This window comes from Apteryx rowi, unplaced genomic scaffold, assembly GCF_003343035.1.
Source record: "Apteryx rowi isolate R43461 unplaced genomic scaffold, aptRow1 scaffold_188, whole genome shotgun sequence".
In the NCBI taxonomy this organism is placed as follows: domain Eukaryota; kingdom Metazoa; phylum Chordata; class Aves; order Apterygiformes; family Apterygidae; genus Apteryx; species Apteryx rowi.
Genome location: NW_020448174.1, coordinates 471,440 through 485,189, shown reverse-complemented (window position 1 = coordinate 485,189; position 13,750 = coordinate 471,440). Strand labels below are relative to the sequence as shown.

The 13,750-nt window shown below is 38.6% G+C and overlaps 1 protein-coding gene and 1 long non-coding RNA gene across 5 annotated transcripts in view; one reads left to right on the top strand and one right to left on the bottom strand.

Annotated features, from left to right (window-relative positions):
* Positions 1-13,750, top strand: part of BLNK (B cell linker) — a 103,619-nt gene that overhangs the window by 24,748 nt on the left and 65,121 nt on the right. For all 4 annotated transcript variants that reach the window (XM_026061940.1, XM_026061941.1, XM_026061939.1 and 1 more), the window contains exon 3: positions 7,240-7,286. In XM_026061940.1, the coding sequence (XP_025917725.1) occupies positions 7,240-7,286 (47 nt within the window). The remainder of the gene's footprint in view (positions 1-7,239; positions 7,287-13,750) is intronic.
* LOC112964187 lies at positions 1,284-2,322 on the bottom strand. The gene is made up of 2 exons (XR_003252889.1): positions 1,984-2,322; positions 1,284-1,486 (listed from the first exon to the last, which is right to left on the bottom strand). It is a non-coding gene; the product is annotated as an uncharacterized LOC112964187 (long non-coding RNA).

The window sequence follows — 13,750 nt, the reverse complement described above, 5'->3', positions numbered from 1 at the left end:
CAAAAGTAGAAATGGTTAACTTCAAATGTGTACAGTTTAGGTAGTACTGCAGAAGGAAGTTCCCTAAAATAAGATAAACCGCAGGTTTCATAGAGGTACAATCGCAGAAAAATATCTTTCTCTTGAGGGAAAAAAGAGTTTCTGATGTCTCACCAGTCAAATAAATGTCAAAGGGTAGGCAATACAAACCATTCAACCTTGAGTTCTGGCCAAACACCACAGCAGTCAAATGCATATTAAACCTAATCAAATCATTCAGAAAAAGCTGGATTTTCACTTAAAATGATAAAGATACTTTAGCAATGCTACAAACAGATCTCCGTCAACAGTGCTAAAATAATTGCTTTTATCCTGAACACGTAAAACACTGTACTGCTCCACCCAGCACAAGAGAAATCTTGACCTCACACTCCTGTCGTGCCTTGAAGACAGCCCTTAGACAGTAACACAATATTAGATGAAAAGTTTTGTTTAAATAAAATCGTGCCTGAGGACAAAATATGAGCAGCAGTTCCTGATGGCTGACAGGTCCACAGGGAGCTGAGGATGCCCATCCTCAACGGTCTTACACCAAGCCTTTCCTGAATATCTTCCCTTGCTGCAATCATAGTGCAACTTCCTTTATACTATGCGAGATCTTATATAAGCCAAATGTAGAGATGACTACCATTAGATCTGTAATATTTCATGTATATGATACAACTGTGATGCTACTAGCATGACCTATCTTTATGTCCACTGTATTGGAAAAGCATGAGTGTCCAGCCAGTCATGGGACAGAGCCTGGGTGACTCAGTCCATAGCAATTAGGCTCACACCACTGCAACCTCTTCCACAGTCAGTCTTGAAAGGTCAACAAATATATTAGGATGGTTAAACACCTGCACTGGGTTACAGCTTCAGAAYAGATAAGGGTCCGTTGCCCAGCCCTAGCTGGCAGGACCGCTAACACGTAATCTCCTCCTTACAGAGCAGCTCTGACACAAACACAACCGTTGCTTCTGAAATGACAGTGGCTGTTTCTTATAGCACTTCTATAACTGCGACTTTAGTTTCATTGCACAATACCAACATTTGTGTTCAACAAATCTGATTTACCACATTTTGAAAGTACCAGAGAGATGGGGTGATAGCAGCAGCGTAACATGATTCACCTGAGCCTTGAAACCAAGCGGAACCATGTTTCACTAGAGTTATGCTACCAGCATTTTTTACCTCTGAAATATTTGCAAAAGCTAGCATTGTGAACTGAGAAGAGGTTAAAATAAAGATTTACAATGACAATTTTTCACCACTGTATTTTGACAATTGTTTGTTGCCACAAACTTCCAATCCTGAAAAAATAAGCTGATTTTTATTTTAGCCCACTTCTAATTACATTTCCATGGGAGAATGTTTCCTTTCATTCTTCCTTCAAATTTGTCCCYGTCTTCCATCCCAGTGCCTTTCCCCAGTCTTCTGCTGATGATCTCTTTCATTTTATCATCTGGAAGATAAATTACACAGACTTGATTGGTACTTTTAAATTCTTCAATGTTCAGTTCAAATTGCATCCTTTGACTATAGATATTGCACTCTTAAGTACAATTTTGAAATAATATTTTTAAATAATTTATTTTTACATCATTTTGTTCATTTTTCTGTTTATTAGCCATTTATCCATTATGTRTACAATAGCATTGGAGGCAAAGCTAAAATTAAAGCTTCATTGGGGTGGGCAYTGTAGAGTGCAAAAGGTTTTTTTCAAAGACACTAAAACCTAAATGATAAGCCAGACAAAATATAGAAGAAAATATAAAAGGAAAAWGCTATTACAGTAACATTATGCATGAAAAATGGAAACAAAGACCGTATCAACCRTGACTCAGCACAACTAGTACTTAAACACAGACTTTTGCAAGTGCTTATTTCCTACTGTCTTCAGTGGGAATGATTTAAGCACATGCCCAAATACTTTGCTGATTCAGACCCCATAYGTCTTACCTGAATTCACGTGAGACCTGAGTCCTGCTTCCCAGCCCAGAGCATCTTACACACTTGGGTAACGTCACACTTGAGAAATGCATCACAGCTTTGAAGCCTCAGTTTTCCTGGTTATTCATAATAGGTCTAAAATTGGTRGCTGCAGAACAAGCTCCTCTGGCTTCCCTGCCGATATTCTTCAACCCTTATCTCACTTTTTTGGATGGGAATAATTTAGTCCTAACAYCTCTTCCAACCTTTTCCTCTCTAATAAAACTGTCCATTAGGATGACAAAACTTAGGTGATAGGACTCTGCATACGTGAAGATGAACAGACACCACCATCTTGCTTCGCATAAGTCATATATTACTAAAGGAGGCAGATTTAATTTAAAAGGCTCTGTAACACAAAGAAACATGATTTGAATTAGGCAAATTGAGATTGCAATTTCCTGTGACAGAGTTACAGCTGGTTAATCTGCTATGCAAACTCATATTGCTATAAAGGTATGTTGCACACAAAGTGCTCTTGCTACCACTAGATGTCAGTTTTATACACTTTAAAATGGATAAATACTCCAAAAATAGTAATTCTACTATGTTCACAATATGAACATATTTCTTAACTATGTCATGCTTGCTGGACTAAGCTTTATTTTTAAGGATGACACTTTTTTTTTCATTCTTCTCTTTTGCTGTTTTTCCTGTGTTGCACCAGTTTTCCTTTACCTAATAAAAAAGACCTAAAGAATTTCCACTGTACATTTTATTTCATGATTTACTCAGTCTAAGATACCCTGACAGTTTTTGCCAGATATCACTGGCAAAACGCTAYAGTTCAGATTGTATTCCTAGAGGACAGCACTGAGATCTTATTCRTATTCCATAAAGGTATTTTTATACGAGGACAGTTTTACTAAGAATTGTAAAATCCCCTCTGACCAATTATGGACAATCCACACTGGCAGTTAATAGGGGATATCATTAACATGACTTATTATAATTCTATGATTTTCAGATTTTTTTTTTTAGATCAGTTCTATTTACCCTCTAAGTTTCTACCGCTCAGAAAATAAAAATATAGGTGTTCAACAAATACATTCCTCYTGGTTCTGGATACTTGCAGGTCTTTTTATCAATATCAAGCAGATTGCATCATGGTCTTAAGATAAACAAGTTCATCATACTGAATACAGAGCCTTTATAATATATTTTGCATTTACTTTGCCAAAACAACATCAAATTGCTTTACATCAATCCAATCTGGGGTTTTACCTCCCTGGAAGAAATGAAGAAAATAAGGAGGAAGGAAATTCATTATACYAGAGTATATTCACATACATGAATAGTTATATAGAAAAAACCTACAAACTTTTTTTCACAGCAAACCTCTCCAAACTAATTCACACTCAGAACTCGTATTGTTGCAGAATGTCACTCAGTATTCTTGTAAGACTATAAGACATTATTACATTACATCTTACATTATTGTAAAACTGTGACCGCATGTGGAGCTTTAATGGCCAGATATTGACAGCTTGCCTAGCAACACAGTATGTTTGTTTATCATAAAGCCAACTGAACCCCTCCATCCTCATTCACCAYTGACTCCTAGTGATCCTTCAGGGCCCTCCTGGACTGTTCAAAGTACTATGTGCAGCTGCCATCATAACCATATTATACAGGYGCTTACCTACAAGGAGGGGTTGAAAAGTAAGGAAAGGGAAAGAGAAGTGCTTGTATGTACTTCAAATTATAGTTGAAAAAAACATGCCATACAATCATCTATACCAAGAACCGTCTTCAAAGTCATCTGATAACTTTTTTGAGGCAATGACTATATTAAAAATATCCCTTAGCTAGGAAGTGTGTATCTCAGTGTAGGAAGTGTGAAACCATGGCAAAAGCTCTGGAACAAATGTGGAGGACAAAACATGCTGGGTCCCGTGACTTCTGACTAGATTTACCACTTCGAAGTCTTCCTTAAAAATGAAATGTATTCCTATTTCCAACAACTAGAGGGAGCATGTGTCAAGTCTGGGGAGGGTAAAACTCCCATATGCTACACGCCGTGTTGCAACATTTTATCGTGTCTAAGAGCCACATTCCCCTTGCCTTCCTACCACATTTCCCATTTCCTCAAACCAGGACCCCGCTGACTATTCCCATGCTGACTATTCCCTACCCAGCCACCAGCCATCCCCAGCATGACCCCGGGCTGTAGAGGCAATAGGTCCCCTCCCCRGTGCAAGGCATGTAGTGGCATGCACGTGTGCTGGCCATCTGTGAAGCAACTCGGACACCTCGCTTCACTGTGCACTTACTGCATGGTCCACATGGCAGGAGTCTGTCTCAGCCTTTCCTGACAAACGTGCATCAACCCTGCTTATGGCTCCTGACTCTGCAGCTCCACATTGGCCAGAAATTTTGCTGCTCTTTGCTTTTGGTGTAAAGCTTCCCACTGCTCAGCATCTGTGCTGATAAGCAGGATAGGCTCAGCTCCAAGACATGCATCTGCAAGCATGGGAGTGAGACWCACCTCAAACACCTGCAGCACTGCAGCATTTCTCCCCAGCATGATACTACCTGCCAAACACAGCTGGCTCGCTCGATTTGCAAGCTATGAGTTTTGGTTACTGCAGCTAAGTGAGCTACTAAGAAAGTTGATGTCAGGAGAGTGAAGTGGCCAGTAAAGGATAGGAAATCAGCAGCTGGTTTGAAGAGAACATAATTTTTGTATGCTTGCTGAATTGCACTCTAACATGAAACTGTAAATACAAAGAGTCTCCAATGTGTCCCTTCAGTTCCTCTTTTTATGTTCTGTAGTCCAGATCCCTCCTGGAAAGAAGCTACTTGAACTTCTTCTTTATCATATATGTGCATTTGCAATACATCCCACTCTTGCCAGTATGAATCACTAACAGTGTATATCATAAGCAACAACAGAAACAGTGGATAATGAAAACTTGGAGAATTACTCATCTTCCCCCAGAAGCTACCATGTAATTTCATAAATGTTGAGTTTGCATGATATAATTGTACTCTTTCCTAAGACCAGAATTTTGTTGCTAAAAAGCAGCAGCAGCTCTTAGTTACAATGGTACAATTTTCTGCAAAAATGAACATACCAAATAAGAAAAGAAGAATTTCAGCTGGACCCATAGATGCCAATCTCTTCAAACTTCAGGAAGACTCACAGTTTAATCCTACTATTAAATACTACCTCTAAAAAAGCAAGCAAGATAAAACTCTGTATCTAAAACATTCATCAGTATAAGAAAAGTCTGAGTCCATAGTTTCCTCCTCTGCTAAGCTAAATGCCAGTTAAAAAAAAGTGTCTGATCTGGCTGTGTGCGTAGCACATGCTTATGCCGAAGGGACACCTACGGAAGAGCGCTGCTCAGAAAATGCATGCCAGGGACTACCAGTGTGGAATGGCAGCGAGAATTACATTAGCTGTCTTACTGCAATCACTGAGCACTTATGCCTTTGCAATCTTAATATAAACAAGTAAATGTTTACAGATTCTATTTTGCAAAGAAAAGGGCATGAACAAGAATCGAGTCCTTACAATAAAAGTCATAACTTCCTCCTCTTATTTAGAAGATAAACTATCAGAGGTGGAAATGGTCCTAATATTCATTGCAGTGGCAATTTGGCGATGAAGTCCGAACGAGCCCAGAAAGGCCATATAGCAATCAGATAGCTCAATATAGTTTTTAAATTTCCTCAGGAATTTGGTGATTTCTACATCTGCCAGATGAGCTGCTAATTATCATGCACACTACATGTAGCTATGCAGCTGCTTTTTGTTACAGGATAATGACAGGCTAAGGATCAAGTACAGGGGGTTCTCTAGTGTCTGAAATCACATATTTTCACAACAAAAATATAGAAGAACTTAAATAAATGCAAAGATCCACTTGAATTTAAATACAGGCTGAGGAAAAGTATTCTTTGAGATCTTACATGTTCTCCACTTGATCTGCTCATCTCATATCCTTGTTGTTAGCATCTTATTTTGCATGCGTGAGACAAACTCACCTATCATGTTGATGAGATGGTGAGAGAAAAGGCAAAATAGTTTGGAAGGGGACTGACGCGTGGGATATTATTCAGAAAAACGGACAGAGCTGGACTAAAGACAACCATATTACAATTAACTCAGCATGGCTTAAATCACAGGAAAATACCAGTTTCAGAGATTTCACATCCACTATAGCTGTGCCTAGGAAGTCTCAGGAAACAAGAAGACTATTTTGCTCTTCCTGACACAAAAAGAGAAAGAGCGTTAGCATTCAGTCTATTACATGGATGTGCTTTCAGCCTGACCTGTCCCTGTTGCAGTCTATGGTGACAAAGAAGACATTCAGGTTTCTGGACTAAAGCCATGCAATTACCTATAGAGATACACCCTTGGTCTGAGTACAATGCGCAGAGATTTTACTGGAAATTTTGCACTGAAAGAAAATCCCTAGGCAATCAACAACAAATATAACTTTAATTTAGACTAGCTTAAAAGACTGACTTAAGAAGTTTGGCTGCAAGATACAGCACTAGTTTGAACATCAGAAGTATTATTTCTCCTGCTTTAGTGCAGTGCATGGACTAATCAAGCATGTGGAGCTGAAAGCTATATTGAGCTACTCAGATTTTTTAGATGATTTGGCTAAATTGTTCCCAGTACCAGAATTAGCTTGCTTGGCACAATAATGTGTCTCTACACAGCACTGTATGTGCCAAGACGACACACTAAAAATTCTGTATCTTCTTTCTTCATCCCCAGTTTTTCATCAATTTAAGAGTTATGCAGAAGCCTAGCACAGTAACAGACCAAACTGTGACTTAATATTAATAGTCTCCTAACCATCATTAAACTAATCTTCCACTCAACCATTGTTACACTGATCTTCTGCTGATTTTAGTAAAAACCTCCAAAGAAATTCTGTGGCAAGCTGGAAAGAGACCATATCAAGTGGCTTGCTTATCACTTTTTGAATGATTCATTAACCAGCATAATTTATATGTCACATGCCAGGTTAAATTCCAGTTTAACAATGCGGTGTGTGCTCCCTGCCTTCCAGAAACGTTACAAAATGCCAATAATAAGTTAAGCATTAACCAAGATGAGACACCATGAGCTACAAAAATAAAAACTGGTTTTAGGTCTTTGCTTAGTTCACTATTAAAAATGTCATGTAATTCACTTAATGCATAGGTCTCAGTTTAATTGGTCTCATAATTTAAAATAACAAAACCTGTTTTCTCTCCTTCCAGAATATGTCAGAGTATGAGCTGAACCGATTCAAAATAATGCATCAGCCGTAAGTTTCTCATTCTTTTCTGCATCCCAGTGAAATGACTAATGCTCTGTTGTACGCTGCCAGTTTCTCTGTTAATAAATAAGGAAGAATGGGATTTGTAACCTGTGCGTGTTAAGGACATTGATTGTTTGGGGTGGGACTTTCTCAGGACAGAAACCCTGGCAGGTTTACAAGAACCGTGGTTCAGGTCAGGAGACAAGAAAGTCTCTCCTGTACCATGTCCAGTGCAGTGTGCTTCCTCCAAACAGTCAGGGACAACCTCAATAGCAGGAAAAGCACAAGCTCAACTTTTTTCTGGAATGTAAAAGCTCTTCTGCTGTACAGTGTATGGGGCCAAATGTTCAGAATTGGTTCATGGGCTGCTTAGGGGCTGATTTAAGTGATCAGATTATCAAAGTGCTATGTTGAATATCTGGATGTAAATGTTATTGTGAAAAAAATGGACGTTGAGGCTTTTGAGAGGTAAAAATCAGCCCAGTGAGATGACAAGGATATCGCAGAAAGGGCGTTGCAGATTGCCATATATTACAGAACAGAGCCAAAACTCAAACTGCTTATCCAAACCCCTTCAGACCCCATGCAGTTAGAAAAGATTAGGGTCTAACCCCAAASCACTGAAGTCTCTGCTGTCAATTCAGAATACCTTCTCTAATATTAGCTGGCTCAAAATTTCAGTAATAAGATTTAAAAAGTCTAAGTTACCCAATCATCCTGAAGACAGACGCTAATGACCAAAAGCTATTGCTATTGATCCCTTATGTGAACTGAGTGAAAGGTCTGTATATATGTGGGTGATGTATTCCAATTACTACTATATTTATAGGCAAAGTTTCATACTAATATCTCTCATTTAAATGGAATACTGAATAAGCAACTTTAGGTATAACAGTTAGGAAATGCATTCATACACTTCGTGACAATTCAAGTTCATGTAAAAGAATAGCCTTTATGTTCAGATATATTATTTTGCTTGTATTACTTTGCACTGAAAATAATACCAAGGAGTTTTCTCTGTGAGACAATAAAATCAGGAAGAATTCAGTTTAGTATGGAGTGAGTTGCTCTATTTCACCTAACAGCTTTTATTATTCCACGTAAGATTTTTTTTTCTTAGCTGGGAAAACTTGAAATCTATTTACCACAACAGAATTTTTTTGCAAATCCCACTCTACTCATAAGAAGCTGAAGGAACTTGAGGGCCATTTTGCACATCAAAATCATATTCCTGTTGATAAGAATTTGATCAGAGTGTAAGTTAATGTTCTCCTAGGTTCGTTTTAATAATTAACTAGATGAATAAGTCAAATGCCAAAGGACTTTCTTGCAAAGTAATTAAGTCTAATGGGACATCATTTTGACAGGAAATGTAGAGAGCATGAATATGAAGTTAAGCAGGGATGTGACCTCTGTTTCTGTTATATATATGAATCTGACCTAGTATACAATTAGGGCCAATAGAAGTCTACTGATTTGAGACAAAGAGTTGGGCTTCTACCGATGTGAACATTTAGTCCTTGAATTCTCACATGGTAAATTGGAATAGCAAAAGATGTTTTCTAATAGGAATTCTGTAATTCTGTAATAGGAATTCTGTAATTTTGTAATAGGAATTCTGTTGTCAAGTAGAAAACAAAAGGCCAGACCAGAGCCAGTCCAAAGTAATAAACTCCTAAAATGCATAGTGTGGATGTCAGGTCCCCAGCACCAACTGTTTCACTCTAAGGGCTATTTCTATTATATCTTGCTACTTGCTATTGCAAAAATTGCCCAAGTGTCTAGCACTCAAACAATTTGCATGGTTTAACTGAAGAAGGCCTACATTGATCCACCTAGGCCAGATGAATAGGCCTCTTCCAGCCTGTATATACAGCAGTAGTCCACACTGGATCAAAGCACTAAGGATAGATCAACAGGAACATGGCTATTGCCAGACAAGGTGAGAGCAACCGCCTAATCCTACATTTTCTCCTGGCGGTGGCCAGTGCTCCAGGTAAGGTGTGAGGTGCCCTGCCTGTTGCAAAAGTTTCTTCATGCATGTCCTTAGACAGAAGTTGGTTACCTCAAAGCGCCTCCCTGAAAAGCTCTTTGCCTTCCCCATTCTGGTTCTCATTAGTGAAACACTACATGTTCTACTTATCCACTAGAAAGATATGAGTGTGGAAGGCTATAAATACTTTGTGAACTAAAACATGCAGTTATTCTGCATTCTGCTAGAAGATCCCACAGATGTACCAGGAGCAAGCTGCACCCAAGTATGGATATAGCACCCTGACTCCTGCACTAAATATGCCCACACACTCCGTGGAAGGTACTTTTCCCTCTGGCTCAGTACCAAACCTACTCTTCAGTGGGACAAGCTAACAGAAGCAAAAAAAGACAAAATGTTTTCTCTGGGAAGCATTTCTTGTAGTAATTCTGTTTTGAAATACTTTGAAATAAACTTTTTTCACACTAGACTTTTTAAGAAAAGTTTCTTATTATATTCTTRAATTCAGTTAGCACTGGCTTTGACAGCCTAATGACAGCCTAATGTAAACTACTTCTCATCTACACTTAAAGCCACAGTGCTATCTAGATTGCTTCGAGCAGCTAGCCAACATAGTAGCGAAATTACCAATGACCATCTCTTACTAGTGGCCTGCTAGCGAAATGCAATAATGAAAGATTTCCCTCCATGCTTTCCAAAATAATAATAGAAGAGGGTAAGTGCTGCTGTCAAACGAGTGACAGCAGCGTCCTGAGGGACAAACCCAAAAACTCATCCTCTGGCTTTGGCTGTGAGGATCGGGTGACAAATGGCTCTTGCGTTTTCATAAGTTTCCAGCAGTCCTGACCCCATGTTGAAATCTTGAGTTTTGCTTAGAAGTCCTTCCTAGGTGTCTACAGAGGCACTTTTCTATTTTTCGCTCTGCACATCAGACTTGGTTGAAACACTCTTCCCTGATAGCCTGGGGTCATCCAAAACTCCCGAACACTGAACAAGTTCATTCTCAAGAACTGCAGTACAACAGACCTTCCCAGGTATTTCCCACTGGAGAAGTCTCAAACATCTTACTTAAATTAGCCATGGGCTGATTTATTCAGTGTTGAAATGTTTTCCAGGAAGAAAACTATCTAGAATAATACATGAAATTCAGGAGCACTCTTTAAGAGGGAGCAGATATCAAAATCAGCCTCATACCACAGGTATTTCAAATACTGGAACTTAGGTGCTTTCCAGACATGCTCTCTTGGTATCTTTACTTAACATTTTACTAAGCTGTGCAAATAAAACTGGAATTTATAACTGTATGAAGCAAACCTGACATATAAGCTATAATCAAATGWTATACACTCATAATTGGAAGCACATCTTCAGAAAGAAATGTAATTACAGCTCAATCTCCTCAGCAGAGGTAGCTCAAGACTTTAGTGTCAGATGTTTAGGCAGAAATTATTTCACAATACTTTCAGCTTACTCAAGTTTCGCTTTCCCAGGGACCATGAAATTAAAAGGCTTTCTTTATAGCTAATACAATTAGAAATGCATCCCAAACCAAACTTGAAATAAGTTTTGCTCTCAGCCCATATGCTCTAAGGACAGTTTTCCAAAATCAAAACTGGAATCTTTCACTACCAAACCAGTTYTTTTTATCATATGTGCAAAGTCAGAAGCCTATTCCAGCTGTGTCAGATTGTCAGGTAAATAGGAAATCTACACCCGCAAATCAGATATGAAGTGTCAGATCTTGCATCTATCATTTGTATATGGTGACATGCAGTTGTGGAAGATCCTGGATAATAGGTGAATTGTGACAGGAGTACATAATTACAAGCTTTGTTTAATTATGGTGTGGGCAGCATCTGAATTCCTTGTCTTGAAAAAAAACATCTACCACTTCTTCCTGCTGTGAAAAATATCACGAGTTTATTTTGCCAAGAATTTATAGTATATGAAGGAAAAAATTGCAATTCATAAATCAAGTAAATGTTGTGTAGTTAAGACTGATTTCTAAATTACTTTCTAACATCTATTTTTCACTTGTTCATAATTTTTTAATATGATAAATCTAGGTTGAAATTTTTCATTCTTGTCTTCCAAGGAACAGAGATTGCTTTTCCTGAGACATATGAATAAATTCTAAACTGTAAGAGCCATTTCATATCAGAAGGGTATCTTTGTAATGCTGAGATGTTCCACTTGAAATGTATGCAGTCGCATAAATCAAACTGCTAGAGCTAGAAACATTATACATTAACTTATTTTTCATCTTTCCCCCTCCACCCGCCTTCTTCTTTTATTCCTTCATTAAGGAAGGCAAACAACCTAATTTGGAAAATTCACTCTTCAGGATTTCTACAGCTATCAACATTTAAACACCACAAACAAGTTATTCACCCTTACTCTAGGCCAATATATCAGGCGTTAAGGACTGGAACCCTCTCAGTGCCTTTGTAGCTGGCCAGGGGAGAGTTCTTAAGACAAAATATTTTGGAGTGAAGGTGTCTAATAGTCACTAAATTGATTTGATAAAGGTTGGGTTAAAACCTTGCTCTGCCACAGACTTCCCAAGTAAACTTGGGCAAATTATTGTAGCATGCCATGCTTCCTTCCCCATCTGCAGAATGGGAATAATAGTATTTCCCCACCTTCACAACAGAAGTTATGAAGCCCTTTTTTCAAATAATATGGAAAACTGTAAAACCACACTGTAGATTAAAGCCATAAGGTTGCTTTCTAAGGTCCCACTCACAAGCTTTGACGCCGTGGGGACATGGGAGATGCATGCGTTGAGGAGAACAGAATATCGTGGCGATTATTGGCCAAGCAACGGCCCACAGCACCATTGCTGCAGCTGCCAGGCAGCCCCCTGCGCTGCCAGGGGCTGCTCCAGCCTTGGAGGCGACCAAAATGACCACGGTCCGGAGGGCAAAGAGGCCACCGCTGGCAGAATTAATTCTATTCTAGTCCTGACCGAGATTTACACACATCCTTTTGTGCRTTTTTAACTCATTATGCAGGTATCTGGATAGAGTCACTGTTCCAATTACTTGCAAGCATGATGCATTGTCTTCTGTTACATTTAAACAGACAAGAAAATTAAATGCGTAAACATTAAAGAAATAGTTCAACTGAAGAATCAAACAAAGGAAAAGTCAGGAAATAAAATAATAGGCCGAGAGACTGTAATGTCATTCAAATTTCACATGCAGAGAGTTTTCTAATCCTGTTTTGGGGAGGGGGGCTTTATATAGACATTCTTATTTTTAAAGGTACTCTTAGTTAATAAATGTAGGGCGTGCAACATGACATTTTCAGTTTCACTATGAAATATTTTAATTTCTGGCTTCTCTGTTTTATTTCTGTGCACTACTTTCTCTAACCAAAGAGTTTAATATCATGGGACTAGTACTATTGAAAGCAGTGAGGTTTCTGTGAGGTTTCAACCTTCCATGGTTCCTTAGCAAGCAAGAAAAACAGTCGTCCCAGAGCTGTTGCTGTCTCTGTCAGTGAGGTGCAGCAGTACCGAAATCTTTTGCCATTCTACCCCAGCAAAGGTTTCAAGCTGAAAAAGTAATAGTAGTACATGACTTCTATCCCAATATTTAGCAAGCAGAAAAGGTTTGCCCCTCTCATTGGGATACTCCATAATGGATTTTAAATTACCCTGTTACCTTTAAATACCAGTGCTGACTCAGGAAGATGGTTTTATAACCATCTATAATATGCAGGTTTTACTCCTTGCTTTTCTTAGTTCTCAGTATAGCTGAAATGCCACTTTAAAAATCTCCACTTATGCAGAAACCTGAAAAAGGCCAGGGCAGCAAGTTTAGAAGAACTCTCTTAATACAGCAACCTCCCAAGCAATAAAATGATACCTTATAGAGACCAAAAGAGGTTTCCAGTACGTAACCACTCTAGTATCACAGAAACGTACTACAGGGCACTTTCTTGGCAGCAATATGCACTCCRAATATATATATATATATTTATATATATGTGTATATATATATGTACGAATTTGACTTTAAAACACATTCTTATGTATTATTTACTCATTTTTAGCATGAAAAGGCAAAATAGCCCATCCATGAGAAAGGTCTACTCMGGCATCAAATATTTACAGAGGCAGTAATGGCCTGCTGATTAGAATTAATTTGAGATATTCTCCAGTTCACAGGAGGATCTGGTGAATATCTGCTTAGCAAAACAAGACCATCTTGCCTCCTCTTACAGCAGCAAAGAAAGCATACTCCTCTTGCAGCAGAAAGGGGGCAACAGACACTTTCTTTATAGCAGTTTCTCTCACACCCTGCCATTAGCAACTGAGATTTTTGCATGACATGAGTTACTTGAGGAGGAAAGACCCACTCACAATTTAAGCACATATTGTGTCCCAAGCTCTTCTAGGAAGGTCACCTCTGCTCTTGTAACCAGATTGTTCACTATGCTATCTTGAATCCAAAGCCAGGCAAAACTGTTA